The 18,725-nt window shown below is 44.2% G+C and overlaps 1 protein-coding gene across 2 annotated transcripts in view; it reads right to left on the bottom strand.

Moving 5' to 3' along the window:
- LOC120998159 (cytochrome b5 reductase 4) overlaps positions 1–18,725 on the bottom strand; it is a 352,348-nt gene that overhangs the window by 248,936 nt on the left and 84,687 nt on the right. For both annotated transcript variants that reach the window (XM_040428717.1, XM_040428718.1), the window contains exon 4: positions 4,179–4,263. In XM_040428717.1, the coding sequence (XP_040284651.1) occupies positions 4,179–4,263 (85 nt within the window). The remainder of the gene's footprint in view (positions 1–4,178; positions 4,264–18,725) is intronic.

The following is an 18,725-nucleotide window of genomic DNA, read 5'->3' as shown; positions in this document are numbered from 1 at the left end:
AAAAAGTATTGCGATACTCGATACCACGTGAAAAAAATATAACACCAAAAAAGCCTTGTGCATTCCACATTTTATGGAACGTCTGGGACCATAATAGAATAGTCTGATCCTAATTTGACAAAAAAAATTGCAAATTGCACGTTTTTTGGTTTTTTTTTTCTGCTACGGCGTTCACCGCATAGGAGATTTTTTAAAATATTTTAATAGTTTGCACTGTTTTGGGTGTGGCGATATGTAATATTTATTGTTTATTTATTTTATATGTAAAATTTGGAAAGGGGGTGATTTAAACTTAATATTTTGATGTTTGTTTGTTTTTTAACTTTTTATTTAATAAATATTTCCCCCCTTAGCGGCTAGAACCTGGGATCTTTTCATCCCTTGTCCTATTCCCCCTAATAGAGCTCTATCAGGGTGAATAGGACTTTACACTCTCCCTGCTGCTCTGTGCTCTGTGGCTTACACTGCTGGGGCTCCGATCAGAAGCTGCCACTGCACCACCAATGAGGAGGCGAGGGGGGGGGACCCTGTGGCCACTGCCACCAATGATTATAATAGTTATAATTCTGGGGGCGGGGTTGGGGGCGCACTGCACCACCAATGATTCTACTTTATAATACTGGGGTTAAGGGGCGGGGGGCGGTGCACTGTGCCACCAATGAATATAGTTTATTCCTGAATACAAACGCAGGCTGCGGGTGCCGGCCATATCCCATACCCGGCCTCTATGACTGCGCTCTGCAATCCGCCGCAATTAACCCCTCAGGTGCCTGGGTGACGGGTATGGGATATGGCCGGTACCCGCAGCCTGAGTTTGTTTTCAGGCATAAACTATATTCATCAGTGGCGCAGTGGCCACAGCCCCTCCCCTCATCCTCCCTGCTATCAGTCCATTGGTGGCAGCAGTGGTACAGGGGGGAGGGACTGCCTCCTTCTCCCCTGTGCTGCTGAGGAAAACATGGCACGTGCTGACAGCAGAGCGTGCCATGTCAGTTAACTCGTGTGTGAAAGCGGCAGAGCAGCGGAGGGTCTAGGCGCATTTTGCAATTCTAAGTCGCATTGGCGACCATTTTGGTCGCCATCTGGAGTCCTGAAGGCATCTTTTACTTCAGAAATGAGAGCTTTAAAATCGTGCTTAGTGGGCAGTTGTTGGATATGGGACCACCAATTTGGGGGGGTTAAGTGACATGACCCGTGCCACAAGAGTCCGATAAGGAGATGGACCCTTGCCTGGATGGGGAGAGGGATCGCCATAGCTGGGGAACCCCAATATCAGATGGTGCAGAGAGCTCTAGATTGGGCAAGGACTGTCCGTTGTGTGGTTTAAGGGGCCTGCCATGTCTCTGTGGAAGTGAAGGTAAGCTCCTAGAGGAGGAGGCGATGTGAGGGTCTAGTGAGGCGGGCCCTTTAGTGGCGGCTAAAACAGTGGTGTTGTGGGCCTTTAGGTGTACCTCTGAGGTTGCAGACGTGGGGTAGCCCCCCTCAATAGCCATTGTGTGGGCTTCTCTATGTGGGAGCAATCGTGGGGACTCACCCGTGAGGCGAACTTCAGGAGGCAGTCCAGGGGGGGGGGGGAGGTCATCTGCCATATCATCAGATCCCAGGGATCCTGCAGGTGAGCGGGCTCAATTTGCCCAGAGGGATGTGGGGTCTGCCCTAGAGTCATGTGGCCAGATCTCCTCAGGGTCCAGGCTGTGCAGGTCCTCCATCTGAGGAGAACAATGGAGCGGGCGGAGAAGGCACGCTGGCGAGCGCATTATGTGGAGACGGAGGAGGAGGTGCCCCATCCTCCAGCGCTCGTGCAGCAGGAGGCGCCACCATCTTTGAGGCCGCATGGTTAGCGGTCCTCTGGAGGTATGTCAACCGTGTGGGGATGAGAGGCCCCTGAAGCTTCGGGCACTGCTTTAGGGACCTTCCCCGCCTTTTTTTCCCCCCATTTCGCCAAGGGGTGTTCGCTTATTCAGCTTGTTAGGAGCCTGGTAGGAGCGGAGCTCAGCTCTCACGCATCCGGCTGCATCGGCTTCCGGCCACGCTCCCCCCTTTTTTTCTTTAGACATATGGTGAATGCTAATTAATAACTACTTTGTAAGGTATCACCATCTGTCTTAAAAGCAGAGAAATTCTAATTTAGAAAATTGCTAATGTTTCTAAACTTTTTAAATCCCATATTTTTTTTTAAATTAAGAATGGTTTTACACAATAATAAACTTGATTATACACATACAATCAAGCAGCCTGTGAACCTATATGATGTTTAAGGCCATACCTAGTAACAACTTGCATTCCTCACGTAATAATTCTGGATCATCTATATAATAGCTCTGTATTGTTGCATTCCTTTATTATCACTACTATAAATGTATTAATAAATTGCCAACTTGGTGTTACCATTTCCCTTGCCAAAGTGGTGTGTCCATGCACAGTCTGCTACTGCCAATACTGGGCAGTGTCATACTGTGCAGGGCACACATTTGACCGGTAACGACCTGTACGCAATGCATTCATAAAATAACAAGAATAATTGAGGAACAACACAACTAAAGAATTACGGGAATAGATGCTTCGTAATTGTGATTTCATGTGGAATACAATTATTTACTAAAACCGACATGTCAGGAGAGGTGACAAGTCTTCTTTATGCCATTCCATGTAGAACATGTATTGCAAGGTGCAACAAGGGGTTAAAAGTTACAACACAAAATGCTATGGGAAAAAAACCCACTTTAAATTCCCTGTGAATAAGCCCAACAACATCAGAGGCATACTCTCTGAACTGCATGTTTGCCTTGCTAAGGCTGTTTTGCAGCAGGTTTGACATGTTAAGATGCTAAAAGCCACTTACAGGGGAAGGCGGGAGGGATGTGGAGGTTACTTACAGCCACTTAGCTGCCACTGCTGTGCAAATAGAAATGTGGTACAGAACATGATAACAGGGGACAGAGTACTAATATGGTCAGGTGCCAGATACTGTTTGTCTATATCTTAACCCCTTCCTGACATCTGCCGCGCATGTACAGCTTAGCAGCTAAGCCAGCGCTGTGGATGGTGGGTGACTGTTGAGTTATACAGCAGTCACCTATGGGCAGTGTCTGTAATTAGGGACAACTCCGATCATGGACATTTAAGTTCTCAACCTTTCAGCTGCTGTGGCAAATTGTGATGCTGGGACTCCCTCTAACAATATCCTTATGAAGGCTCCTAGGCCTTCCATTGTAAAGTTCCTATTAAGCCCCGCCCCTGGAACTTAAGGGGTGATTTATCCTATTTTAAAAAAGCCACAAATCCCAGGTTTGCAACTTTTAAAAGCAAAACAAAATTTTGCTGCAACTGGTGTTTTCATACTAGCCTTTCTAAAGAATGGCTATGGCGAGGAGGGGTGTGGGCAGGGCCATATTCCCTGGAACATTTAGTATCATTTACATTTGCCGGAGTAAATGATGACTGACCTCTATGCCAACTATGCGTGGTTAAAACATCTCGGAAACCCCTTTTTGCAGATTTTCCATTTTAACCTATTGTTCCCTATGCCAACTGGCATCGACTTCAATCTGCACAGATTGAAGGGGGATGCACTTTATTTATAACGAGGTGCATGCTGGGGATATCAAGACTGACATGGCAAATGTCGATCTTGATAAAATCAGGACCACAATGTTTTTGACATAGACAGAAAAACGGGGGGGGGGGGGGGGGGACTAAAAATAAAGTAAAAAAAAAAAGTAATAAAAAAGGTTTCAAAAATATTTAAAAAAATAAGAATTTAAACCACCCTGTTCCCTACTTTACAAGTAAATTTCCAAAATGTTCAAATTATAAAAATATTAAATTATTTATCGCATACAGAAAAAAATGTGAGCAGTAGTATGCCTGCACTGGAAACTACACAAAGCCTTCAGCTTCCAATTCGTACACAGTGTAGTTTCCGGTTCCATGACTGCCCGAAACAGCTGATCGGTGAGGGGACGGGTGTCAGACACACACCTATCTGATACCGACGATCTATCCTGAGAACAGGTCATCAATATCTGCGGCCCAAACAACCCCTTTAAGTCAAATTTTGTGGATATGTGAATAAAATTTTTTCCTTTTAGCAGATGGCTTAGCAGTGCAGATGGCTTAGCATATATAACTAGCTACAATGACAGCAGGGTTAAAAGGTTGCATTTTAAAGCTTTCACCTTTCAATAACGAAGCATGTTTCACAGCCATCCTTCCAATTAGACACTCTTTCAGCATCGATTCATAGTTAACCCAACGATGAACCTGAGAATATAAAAAGTTATCTTCCATTAAATTAACAGCTTGGGCGTGCAGAAATAATTAGAGAGGTTATCCAGTTATTATTTTTTTCTTCTCATAATTATTTAAATGTTTTATGCGAGTGGCAAGTCTTACAAGACCAGCATGACCAGCATTTTTTTATGCTTACCAGTAGTATTTCATGTTATTCGTTCACGCTTCGTTTGGTGGTAAAAGCAGAATTGCGTTATGAATTCCATTACCACAGACCATAACGCAATTTTATGACGGAATGCATAACGGAAACAGGACAGATGCGTTATGCAGGCCATAGACTTCTGTTATGGCGAATGAATAACGAAATGCCTTTAAAGGCATTCCGTTATGCATTTCGTCATAGAATTGCGTTATGCTCCGTGGTAACGTAATCCATAACGCAATTCTGCTTTTACCACCAAACGAAGCGTGAACGGATTTCAAAATATGAAATTCGCTCATCTCTACTTACCAGGTGAGCGCTGTGCTCGGAAAGGAGTTTCCTCACCCCGTCCTGGCAGGCTTAAGTGTTTTCTAATGACGCTCCTTCCCCACAGCAGTGCCTCTGGTCCTCATTCCTACCCTTGAGTCTCTGAGTACGGGATTAGGAAACTCCTTTCTGAAGCACAGGGACACAGCGGAGCAGTTATATCAGCGGTCATCTGTACATAATATACAGTTTCACAGTGCTGAGACCGGCAGACTTTACATAGGGCTCGGTGCTCTGCTTTCTCACACCGGCCGCCCTGCAGTGTCACGTGAAGGACAGATTTTATGATCATAAATCTAAGAGCTGCCATTTTAGCTCCTTCACTGATTGTTCCCTAGACGAAACGAGCCATTATAAACTATTAAAGCCATTTAACCTGTAGAATACCATGGCCGTACAAGTACGGCACTGGAAACTGGAACAGAAATCCCAGCGGCGTACAGCTACGGCGCTGGGATCGGGCAGGCACAGGAGCTGCGCCCGCCCGATCAGCTTCAGAGGTCCGGCAGTCACTGATAGCCGGACCCCTGCTGTATGCGCCGGCATCGGTGAAAACACCGATGCTGGAGCATTAAGCCTTGCACTGCCGCGGTCAGCACTGACCGCGGCACGAGCGGCATCCTTCCAGGTGCGGGGTGTCCATCGGGTACCCGTGCTGTTGTGACGGGGACCCGATTGCAGGGAAGGCAGCCCGATGCCTTCCTTAGGTATCGTGGTTGCCTTCCGTGAGAGCTTGTGAGATCCAGCCCCCTGCTGTTAACCCTTGCTGTGTTGCAAGAAAAAATTGATTAACATAAAAAAATCTCCCCAAAAAAACATTTTCCTTTCATTCTTGTGGAACACATCAAGGGTTAGCAAAGTCTGTAACATCAGTTTTGAATAATTTGAAGAGAGTGTAGTTTCTAAAATTGGGTCATTTATGGGTGGTTTCCATTACGTAAGCCCTTCAAAATCACTTTATAACCGAATTAGTGCTTAAAAAATGGTTTTGGAAATTTTGTTCAAAATTTAAATAGCTTCTAACTTCTAAGCCTTCTAACGTCCTAAAAAAATAAAATGACATTTACAAAATTATGCCAACACAAAGCAGACATATGGGGCATGCTGATTGATAGCCATTTTATGAGGTATTACTTTCTGTCTTAAAAGTAGAGAAATTCAAATTTAGAAAATTGTTATCACACCACCGATCATTATCCTTAGATCCTGAGAGGTGGCGGTGACATCACCTCTCAGGATCGCATCCTATTGGCTGGACAGGCGGGCGGGGGTTAACTTCCCCCAGCTCTGCTCTCCTCCACACTGCTTCCGTGGAGAAAGGAGCCCGTCTGTCCATCAGTGAGCCCAGCACCCCCACGTGAGCCATCAAAGTTTGCAGGGACAGGTTTAGGGAAAAATTAGATTAGGCAGGGAGACTTTAGGAGAAAAAAAAGCTATATTTTTGGGCTTCACATTTTTTGTGCGTGCGCTGACTGTGACACTCTTAGCGTCCGGCCACTGTTAGCGCATCGCCCACCCCACCGCTGATCAGCTTCGGACCGCTGATTAGCGAGTTTAAATCTTTTTTTTTTTTTTTTTTAATTTTTGAGGCTTTCATTTTTTTTATTTCATTTTTTTTTATGTTAGGTTTAGGGTGGGTTAGGGTAGTGAACGTGAACACCCGTTGTCCCCCCCACACACACGCACACTAAATAAAGTTTTACACAAACGCACACGCACACACACACACACACACTCCCCTATGGCCCGCCAGACGTTCTCGGCCGAGGAGGCATACGCCCTGCTTGCCTCCGACTCAGAGCCCCAGCGAGGACGACCCCACTTTCCTCTTGTCATCCGCGTCCTTCTCATCATCTAGTGATGATGATGAGCCCCCAAGGCGGCGGAGACGCTGCAGGGCGGAGCAAGGGGACCCCCATGCCAGGGACCCTGTGGCCCACACTAGTATGAGCCGCCCTGGGGCTTGTACTAATTTTCCAGCCCACCAGACAAGTCCACCTGAGCCCCCTACCGGTGAACTTGTCTGGTGTACCCCAGAGGATTTTGAGCCTGTGATTCCTGACTTTGTTGGCCAACCAGGAATTCAGATTCCCACAGTGGGCTTCACTGAATATAAATTTTTTAGTTTTTTCTTCAGTTACCACTTTGTGAATCTGATGGTGGAGCAAACTAACTTGTTCGCCCAACAGTTCATTGCTCAACACCCGGGCTCCTTTTTGGCTATGTCCGGTGGCTGGACTCCGGTCAGTGCAGCCGAGATGAGGACATTTTGGGGCCTCGTGCTGCACATGGGCCTAGTCAAAAAACCCAGTGTCAGGCAGTACTGGAGTGGGGACGTCCTCTACCAGACCCCACTCTACTGTATGGCCATGACACATTCCCGTTCTAAAGCCACTCGGAAATGCCTGCAGATAATGCAGCATGTCCCCCCCCCCCCCCCCCCCCCCCCCCCCCCCCGAGGTGATCCTGCCTATGACCGCCTGTACAAAATCAGGCCGGTCATTGATCACTTCGGGCCAAATTTTTGGTGGCCTATGAACCTGGAAGGGAGGTCGCTGTTGACGAGTCTCTCATTGCTTTCAAGGGGAGACTCATTTTCCGCCAGTATGTTCCCTCTAAGCAGACGAGGTATGGCGTGAAGCTGTCCAAACTTTGTGAGAGTACCTCAGGGTATTGAACCCCCAGAATGTCCCCCCACTCTGGGTGTTAGCGGGAAACTTGTGTGGGACCTTATGCACCCACTGCTATATAAGAGTTACCACCTGTACGTGGATAACTTTTATACTAGTATCCCCTTGTTCCAGTCCCTCACCGCCAGATCCACGTCCACTTGTGGGGCCGTGCGGAAAAATCAACGCGGCCTCCCTACCCACCCCCTGCAGGTACCTATCCCCAGGGGTGAGACTCGTGCCCTTACCAGTGCAAACCTGTTGCTGGTCAGAAATAAGGACAAGATGGATGTCCTTGTACTGTTCACCATTCACGGTAACGGCATCACCCCTGTCCCTGTGCGAGGTACCGCGGCAACAATCCTCAAGCCCGATTGTATCGTCGACTACAATTGGTATATGGGAGGAGTTGATCTCTCTGATCAAGTCCTTAAGCCATATAACGCCATGCGCAAAACCCGGACATGGTACAAAAATTGCCATTACACTTTTTGTGGTGTAAGGTGACAAAAAAAAATTGCATTTTTTGTCACCTTACATCACAAAAAGTCTAATAGCAAGCGATCAAACAGTCATATGCACCCGAAAATAGTGCCAATGAAACCGTCCTCTCATCCCGCAAAAAATGAGCCTCTACATAAGACAATCAGCTAAAAAAGAAAAAAAATGACTCAGACTTTGGAGATACTAAAATGTTTTGTTTTTTTTGTTTAAAAAAGGATATTATAGTGTAAAACCTAAATAAATTAAAAAAGTAGACATCTTAGGTATTGCCGCGTCCGTAAGAATCTGCTCTATAAAAATAACACATGACCTAACCCCTCAAATGAACAGTCAAAAACAAATAAACGGTGCCAAAACAGCTATTTTTTGACAAATTTTCCATTTTAATCAATTTTTTCTGTCAACAAAGCAAGGGTTAACAGTCAAACAAAACTTTATATTTATTGCCCTGATTCTGTAGTTTTCAGAAACACCCCATATGTGGTTGTAAAATGCTGTATGGCCAAACGGCAGGGCGCACAAGGAAAGGGGCGCCGTATGGTTTTTGGAAGGCAGATTTTGCTGGGCTGGTTTTTTGACACCATGTCCCATTTGAAGCCCCCCTGATGCACCCCTAGAGTAGAAACTCCATAAAAGTGACCCCATCTAAGAAACTACACCCCTAAAGGTATTCAAAACTGATTTTACAAACTTTGTTAACCCTTATCCCGAGATAAGTGTTTATCTACATATTTGTACATGTTAAAGATATACCATGATGTGAACACTTTCTCTGATAATAAAAACTTATTGAAAGTAAATGGGACATGGTGTAAATAAACCAGTCCAGCAAAATCTGACTTCCAGAAACCATATGGTGTTCCTTTCCTTCTGCGCCCTGCCGTGTGCCCGTACAGTAGTTTACGACCACTTATGGCGTGTTTCTATAAACTACAGAATCAGGGCAATAAATATTGAGTTTTGTTTGGCTGTTAACCCTTGCTTTGTTAATGAAAAAAATGGATTAAAATTAAAAATTTGCCAAAAAATTTAAATTCTGAAATTTCATCTCCATTTGCCAATAACTCTTGTGGAACATCTAAAGGGGGTGGGTGGTTTCTATTATGTAAGCCTCACAAAGTGACTTCAGACCTGAACTGGTCCTTAAAAAATAGGTTTTTCAAGATTTGCTTTTAAACTTCTAAGCCTTCTAACGTCCCCAAAAAATAAAATAGCATTCCCAAAATGATCCAAACATGAAGTAGAGATATGGGAAATGTAAATTAATAACTATTTTTGGAGGTTTTACTATGTAATATAGAAGTAGAGAAATTGAAACTTGGAAATTTGCTAATTTTTCCAAATTTTTGGTAAATTGGGTACTTTTTTTATAAATAAAAATGAATTTTTTAGACTATATTTTACCAGTGTCATGAAGTACAATATATGATGAAAAAAACAATCTCAGAATGGCCTGGATAAGTAAAAGCGTTTTAAAGTTAATCACACATAAAGTGACACTGGTCAGATTTGCAAAAAATGGCCTGGTCCTTAAAGGGAACCTGTCACCTCAAAATCGCATATAAAACTGCCAGCATTACCTTATAGTAGCCCCCAGTCTGTTATTAATGATGTGTTTGATCCGGTAATCTGATACTCCATACATGCCAAAAACGATGTTTTAATCGCCGTCAGCGCTATCTCGCCGGTCAGTTTGAAGTCAAGGGGGGAGCGGCCTCCTTGCTGCAAGTCAAGATAAGCACGCCCCCTAACCGTCCCCTCTTCTGTGTGAATGACATCCTGCAGTGCGGCCGGGAATCGCATTAGTCTCGCGCAAGCGCACCTGCGCTCCTTGTTACTGCGCGATCCCGGCTCCCGCAGTTAGCAGGGTTTCATCAGCACACCGCGCATGAGCGAGACTAATGCGATTCCCGGCCGCATTGCAGGATGTCAATCACACAGAAGAGGGGACGGTTAGGGGGTGTGCTTATCTTGACTTGCAGCAAGGAGGCCGCTCCCCCCTTGACTTCAAACTGACCGGCGAGATAGCGCTGACAGCAATTAAAACATCGTTTTTGGCATGTATGGAGCATCAGATTACCGGATCAAACACATCATTAATAACAGACTGGGGGCTACTATAAGGTAATGCTGGCAGTTTTATATGCGATTTTGAGGTGACAGGTTCCCTTTAACCGCCTCCGGACCGCCTAACGCAGGATCGCGTTCCGGAGGCGGCAGCCCTGCGCACAGTCACGCATATACGCGTCATCTCGTGAGACGCGAGATTTCGCTCCAAGCCGGCCCGCACGTGCGCACCGCGGGCCGGCAAAAGTTAGAGGACAAGTTCGTCACCAGCCTGCCAGCCAATTATCGTTGCTGGCAGGCTGGCGATTTTCAAAAAAACGAATGAAAAGCCAGATAACACATCATATTAGTAAATATGATGTGTTAAATGGCTTGTCTGCTCCTTTGCTGGTCCTTTTCGTCGGTTGGTTCCAGCAGAGGAGCAGACATCACAGTGAGTAGCACCAACACTTCACCTTAGCCCCAGATCACCCCCATCACCCGAATTAACCCCTTGATCACCCCTTGATCGCCCCCTGTCAATCACCTAGTGAAAGGAAAAAAGTGATCAGTGTAAACTGTCACTTTTTTTTTTCACTGGTATTGACTGTTAGGTTTAGGATAGTTTAGGCCCCTTGGTTAGGTAGTTTAGCGTCAGTTAGCGCCCAGCCCACCGCACCGCAGTCACTGATTCGCTGATTAGCGTATCGCTAATCAGCATTTGTACTTTTATAGTATCTGTAAGTGATCAAAACTGATCACAGTCAGATCTATAATTGTATTAGTAAAAGTGACAAAATAGGGAGGCTCAACACCCTGATGAACGGATAGCGGTGGGTTCACTGCCAATTGGGTCACTCACCCAATCAAGAATAAAAATGTATAAGCAGAGAAAAGCAGGCACACCACCTACTGGATTGTAGTGGAACACTTGGTAAATTTATTCAATGATATAATATCATACTTAAAAAGGCCAATACGTATAAAACATTCAATACAATAAAACAATATTTAAAATAATAAATAAAATCAGTAAATATATATCCCAATTAGAGACCACACTCTGAATGATGTTAGACTATTGTATAGTCTCCTGAGATAATGTCTCCTGAAATAGAGTGTAGCAAATGTGCAGTCAACCAGTCAATTGTTGCCAAATAGAATCGTCTCCATGAGACTCTTACCACTCAGTAGTGTCGACGATATCAGTGAATGGTCTACTTGCATGAAACGGTGAAAGAATGTAGTCACCAGAGCGCTGGACTCTGGACCCTGGATGCTGGGTAGATGAGAAGCGTGCAGCTTGGAGGACGTGTTCAGAGTAAGTAATCACGTACCGGTGAAAGATGTGGTCACCAAAGCGCTGGACGCTAGACGCTGAGTGCTCAGCTCAAAAGATGTACGTTTGGTCAGGTGGTCCGGTGAGAGATGCGGTCACCAAAACGTTGGACGCTGGACGCTGAATGCTCAGCTCAGAAGACGTACGTTAGATCAGGTGATCCTCTGTGGCTGAATCAGATGATCAGGTCAGCTGGTGCAAACGCCCAATCACGTGCTGCACAGGTCCTTGTACCGTAGTGGTAATTTGGCATAGCATGGGTCCAGGTCCTATACTGCAACAAATGGTTATGTTGGCAGATAGCTGTTGCAAAGAGTGATTTTCTTTGTCCACGAAATCCTTTGTACTTGGGGTCCGGACCAGTGCTAGATGTGGAAATTTGCGTAGTCCGCTAGACGCGTTTCGAGACTACCTGTCTCTTCCTCAGTAGCTACCAGACTGCGCTTTTCCAAACATTTTATAGGGTACACAATTCAAATAATTAAAATCATTGATAGAACCTGTGGTCAGGTTGAGAAATCAGGTAAAACATGAAATGGATTATAAAATGGAGACAAACATAAAAGCAGACAAATGTCAAAATATCAAATGTTTTTCTATAACACACAAATTATATTTATATCTTCTATGTATTTTTCTCTCTAGATATCCAAAATCGCAAGAAGATATCCATAATATGGCTAGTATTAGCATAATTCCTTTATAGTATTAGGTCTCAATACACACATGTATTCCTGTGCGTTTTTTCATACATTTTACAAGAGAAGGTACATAAAAAAGCCCAATCACAGCTCACATAACTTATTCTGCAAACAGTGTTCATCATATATTTTTACACACGTCTTTTTTCATATATTTATTCATTTTTTCATACATTTTACAAGAGAAGGTACATAAAAAAGCCCAATCACAGCTCACATAACTTATTCTGCAAACAGTGTTCATCATATATTTTTACACACGTCTTTTTTCATATATTTATTCAGCTAGCTGAATAAATATATGAAAAAAGACGTGTGTAAAAATATATGATGAACACTGTTTGCAGAATAAGTTATGTGAGCTGTGATTGGGCTTTTTTATGTACCTTCTCTTGTAAAATGTATGAAAAAACGCACAGGAATACATGTGTGTATTGAGACCTAATACTATAAAGGAATTATGCTAATACTAGCCATATTATGGATATCTTCTTGCGATTTTGGATATCTAGAGAGAAAAATACATAGAAGATATAAATATAATTTGTGTGTTATAGAAAAACATTTGATATTTTGACATTTGTCTGCTTTTATGTTTGTCTCCATTTTATAATCCATTTCATGTTTTACCTGATTTCTCAACCTGACCACAGGTTCTATCAATGATTTTAATTGTTTGAATTGTGTACCCTATAAAATGTTTGGAAAAGCGCAGTCTGGTAGCTACTGAGGAAGAGACAGGTAGTCTCGAAACGCGTCTAGCGGACTACGCAAATTTCCACATCTAGTACTGGTCCGGACCCCAAGTACAAAGGATTTCGTGGACAAAGAAAATCACTCTTTGCAACAGCTATCTGCCAACATAACCATTTGTTGCAGTATAGGACCTGGACCCATGCTATGCCAAATTACCACTACGGTACAAGGACCTGTGCAGCACGTGATTGGGCGTTTGCACCAGCTGACCTGATCATCTGATTCAGCCACAGAGGATCACCTGATCTAACGTACGTCTTCTGAGCTGAGCATTCAGCGTCCAGCGTCCAACGTTTTGGTGACCGCATCTCTCACCGGACCACCTGACCAAACGTACATCTTTTGAGCTGAGCACTCAGCGTCTAGCGTCCAGCGCTTTGGTGACCACATCTTTCACCGGTACGTGATTACTTACTCTGAACACGTCCTCCAAGCTGCACGCTTCTCATCTACCCAGCATCCAGGGTCCAGAGTCCAGCGCTCTGGTGACTACATTCTTTCACCGTTTCATGCAAGTAGACCATTCACTGATATCGTCGACACTACTGAGTGGTAAGAGTCTCATGGAGACGATTCTATTTGGCAACAATTGACTGGTTGACTGCACATTTGCTACACTCTATTTCAGGAGACATTATCTCAGGAGACTATACAATAGTCTAACATCATTCAGAGTGTGGTCTCTAATTGGGATATATATTTACTGATTTTATTTATTATTTTAAATATTGTTTTATTGTATTGAATGTTTTATACGTATTGGCCTTTTTAAGTATGATATTATATCATTGAATAAATTTACCAAGTGTTCCACTACAATCCAGTAGGTGGTGTGCCTGCTTTTCTCTGCTTATACATACGGTAATTGTATTAGTGTCACCTTAGCTCGCCCTCCACCCAAAACGCAGTGTTTGCCCGATCAGGCCTGATCGGTCGCCCACACGTGCGTTCACCCACACCCGCCCCGCCGCAGTGACAAAAAATATATATTTTTTTGATCACTGCACAATCACTTTCCAAGCACTGCAGCGATAAAAAAATCAGTTTTGATATTTTTTATCAACCGCAGCGGCCTCCGGTACTTGGAGGAGCTCTTGGACTTAGTCGTGGCAGAAACAAATCGGTATGCCACTCAATTTATATCCGCCAACCCGGGAAGCTTTTATGCCCAGCCTTTCCGGTGGAAACCAGTCCAAGTTTCCGAAATTAAAATTTTTCTGGGCCTTCTCCTCAACATGGGTCTAACCAAAAAGCATGAATTGCGGTCATATTGGTCTACGAACCCGATTCATCACATGCCCATGTTCTCTGCTGCTATGTCCAGGGCACGATTTGAGGCCATCCTGCGTTTCCTGCACTTTAGCGACAACACCACCTCCCGTCCCAGAGGCCACCCAGCTTTTGACCGCCTCCACAAAATTCGGCCCCTCATAGACCACTTCAACCAGAAATTTGCAGATTTGTATACCCCAAAGCAAAACATCTGCGTAGACGAGTCCCTAATACATTTTACCGGGTGCCTTGGCTTCAAACAATACATCCCAAGCAAGCGCGCCCGGTATGGGGTCAAATTGTATAAGCTCTGTGAAAGGGCCACAGGCTATACCCACAAATTTCGGATCTATGAGGGAAAAGATCAGACCCTGGAGCCGGTCGGTTGCCCTGACTACCTGGGGAGCAGTGGGAAGACAGTCTGGGACTTGGTGTCACCCTAATTTGGCAAGGGGTACCATCTTTATGTGGACAATTTCTACACAAGTGTGGCCCTCTTCAGGCATTTGTTCCTAGAACAGATTGGCTGCTGTGGCACCGCGGGAACTAGTCGCGTGGGCTTCCCCCAACGGCTCGTTACCACCCGTCTTGCAAGGGGGGAGAGGGCTGCCTTGTGTAACGAAGAACTGCTCGCGGTGAAATGGAGAGACAAGCGTGACGTTTACATGCTCTCCTCTATTCACGCAGACACGACAATACAAATTGAGCGAGCAACCCGTGTCATTGAAAAGCCCCTCTGTGTCCACGACTATAATTTGCTCATGGGAGGGGTGGACTTCAATGACCAGATGTTGTCTCCGTATTTAGTTTCCCGACGCACCAGACGCTGGTATAAGAAGGTGTCTGTATATTTAATTCAATTGGCTGCATATAATAGTTTTGTTCTCTACAGTAAGGCTGGGAGAACACGATCCTTCCTCAAATTTCAGGAAGAGATCATCGAGAACCTCCTGTATCCAGAAGGTTCCGTGGCCCCATCCACCAGTGTAGTTAGCCGTCTACACGAGCGACATTTCCCCAGTGTCGTTCCTGGTACCTCAACCCAACCGTCACCCCGAAAAAGATGTCGTGTCTGTAGCAGGAGTGGAATAAGGCGTGACACCCGCTATTTCTGTCCTGACTGTCCTGACCACCCTGCCCTATGCTTTGGAAAACGTTTCCGGAAGTACCACACACACAGGTACACTTAGCATAGGGATTGCATCTCATAGGACAGGCACACAGGGCTATTAGGGCCCTTACACTCACAGCTGCTGCAAACCTCTCCTTTCACCTGGGATAAAGTGCATAATGTACTTCGGCACATCTTTGGGCGATTTGCGCTTTGCACATTGTCCCATGGGGAAGGAGAGGTTTGTCCTATAAAAGGTAAAAAAACAAAAAACAAAAAAAAAACACCGGTAAGCAAAAAAGTTAACTTCAGTTCAAAAAGTAAAAAAAAAGTTTATATGTTCTGTTCAAAAGTTATTATAAAGTTAATAAAATGTATTGCGTTGCGGCCTGGTTTTTTCTTTTTGGTTTTGTTTTTTTTTACCTTCCAGGTGGACCAACCGATCGACTAGCTGCAGCACTGATGTGCATTCTGACAGAAGCATTGCGCTGCTGTCAGATTACACACAAGTCGGTGTATGCGGCACTGCAAGACGAGATTTCTCCTCTGCAGTAAAAGATACGTTTGCCGAGGCATATGAGCTGAGGAGGCAGCGGTGTTCATATGCTTTGGCAAACACTTTGTATATATAAAAAAAATTATAAATCCTGGCAATGATTTATTCATCCACATCGATTGATGTGAATGGATAAATCTGGTTTGCCAGGGCATACGGGCTAAGTGGGTATGGATGTTGGGCGGAGCTCCTATGTCCTGGCAGACGCCTTTCCCCTCCTTTTTTTTTTTTTTGCAGAGATTTTTTCATCCACATTGATCGATGTGAATGAAGAAATCTGTGCCGTTCATTTTTTTCTTTCAGCCCAGAGGCTGAACGGGAAAAAAAAATCTCATTACCCGTATGCTCAATATAAGGAGAATAGCAGAAACTTCTAATGCTGGCCATACATGTAATGATTGCGGAGACCCTCAAATGCCAGGGCAGTACAAACACCCCACAAATAACACCATTTTGGAAAGAAGACACCCCAAGGTATTCGCTGAGGGGCATATTGAGTCCATGAAAGATTGAAATTTTTGTCTCAAGTTAGCGGAAAGGGAGACTTTGTGAGAAAAAACAAAAATAAATCAATTTCCGCTAACTTGTGTCAAAAAAATTTTTTTCCTATGAACTCGCCATGCCCCTCATTGAATACCTTGGGGTGTCTTCTTTCCAAAATGGGGTCACATGTGGGATATTTATACTGCCCTGGATTTTTAGGGGCCCTAAAGCTTGAGAAGAAGTCTGGGATCCAAATGTCTAAAAATGCCCTCCTAAAAGGAATTTGGGCACCTTTGCGCATCTAGGCTGCAAAAAAGTGTACACATGTGGTATCGCCGTACTCAGGAGAAGTTGGGGAATGTGTTTTGGGGTGTCATTTTACATATACCCATGCTGGGTGAGATAAATATCTTGGTCAAATGCCAACTTTGTATAACAAAATGGGAAAAGTTGTCTTTTGCTGAGATATTTCTCTCACCCAGCATGGGTATATGTAAAATGACACCCCAAAACACATTGCCCAACTTCTCCTGAGTACGGAGATACCACATGTGTGACACTTTTTTGCAGCCTAGGTGGGCAAAGGGGGCCACATTCCAAAGAGCACCTTTCGGATTTCACCGGCCATTTTTTACAGATTTTGATTTCAAACTACTTACCACACATTTGGCCCCTAGAATGCCAGGGCAGTATAACTACCCCACAAGTGACCCCATTTTGGAAAAAAGACACCCCAAGGTATTCCGTGAGGGGCATGGCGAGTTCCGAGAATTTTTTATTTTTTGTCACAAGTTAGCGGAAAATGATGATTTTATTTTTATTTTATTTTTTCTTACAAAGTCTCATATTCCACTAACTTGTGACAAAAAATAAAAACTTCCATGAACTCACTATGCCCATCAGCAAATACCTTGGGGTGTCTTCTTTCCAAAATGGGGTCACTTGTGGGGTAGTTATACTGCCCTGGCATTCTAGGGGCCCTAATGTGTGGTAAGTAGTTTGAAATCAAAATCTGTAAAAAATGGCCGGTGAAATCCGAAAGGTGCTCTTTGGAATGTGGGCCCCTTTTGCCCACCTAGGCTGCAAAAAAGTGTCACACATGTGGTATCTCCGTACTCAGGGAGAAGTTGGGCAATGTGTTTTGGGGTATCATTTTACATATACCCATGCTGGGTGAGAGAAATATCTTGGTCAAATGCCATCAGCGAATACCTTAGGGTGTCTACTTTCCGAAATGGGGTCATTTGTGGGGTGTTTGTACTGTCTGGCCATTGTAGAACCTCAGGAAACATGACAGGTGCTCAGAAAGTCAGAGCTGCTTCAAAATGCGTAAATTCACATTTTTGTACCATAGTTTGTAAACGCTATAACTTTTGCCCAAACCATTTTTTTTTTACCCAAACATTTTTTTTTATCAAAGACATGTAGAACAATAAATTTAGAGAAAAATTTATATATGGATATCGTTTTTTTTGCAAAATTTTACAACTGAAAGTGAAAAATGTCATTTTTTTGCAAAACAATCGTTCAATTTCGATTAATAACAAAAAAAGTAAAAATGTCAGCAGCAATGAAATACCACCAAATGAAAGCTCTATTAGTGAGAAAAAAAGGAGGTAAAATTCATTTGGGTGGTAAGTTGCATGACCGAGCAATAAACGGTGAAAGTAGTGTAGGTCAGAAGTGTAAAAAGTGGCCTGGTCATTAAGGGTGTTTAAGCTATGGGGGCTGAGGTGGTTAAGGTGAAAATGAGCCCGATCCTTAAGGGGTTAAGGTGAAAAGTGGCCCGGTAATGAAAGGGTTAAGAGTTTATTTATAACATGTTTTATTTTCAGTATTTTCATTATTATCTTTCCTGGAGAACTCCTTTAACTAATATGGCCCTCGGGACTTCTTCAGGTGGTCTTTTCTGAGTAGGCACCCTGTGGGCTCTCTCCACAGAAAATAAATTAATAAATTAGACAGAGTCCCCTCACTACAGTTCTCCAGGAACCATTGTTGCATAAATTCCATACAGTTCAAGCGCTCTGTACCCTCTGGTATACCCAGACATCTTAATTTAGATCTGCATGATCTATCCTCCAAGTCGATCACTTTGTTTTCCAGGGCTACTTTTGTTTGTTTAACCCCTTCCTGACTTTCCACTGTGTATATACGTCCTATGCCCCGTGCAGATAGCACATATATACACGTGCAGAGAGCGCTTTAATTAAAGCTCCTGCAATCTAGCAGGAACAGGTCAGGTCCGGCTGACAGACACAGCAGGGACCCTGAGGATAAGACCAGAGCGGTTTATTACCGCTTCTGCCTTCTCCTGTGCTGGCAGGAGAGCGCTGAACCAGCGCATGGTGGAGGGAGCAGGAAGCAGCAGAGCCGGGGTGTCTGGAGCAGGGGCAGGAGAAGAGCTGCCGGGTCTAAGGAGACCCTGATCAGCTGATGCCTGTGTGTCATGCCCCCACAGGGGGCTGTTTTTCCCTGTAACTGGGGCTCCTGTGGATGCCCCAGTAATAGTGGAAACAGTGG

The sequence above is a fragment of the Bufo bufo genome, chromosome 4 (genome assembly GCF_905171765.1).
Source record: "Bufo bufo chromosome 4, aBufBuf1.1, whole genome shotgun sequence".
In the NCBI taxonomy this organism is placed as follows: domain Eukaryota; kingdom Metazoa; phylum Chordata; class Amphibia; order Anura; family Bufonidae; genus Bufo; species Bufo bufo.
Note: the sequence above shows the minus strand (reverse complement) of the source record. Positions and strands in the feature narration are given on the sequence as shown.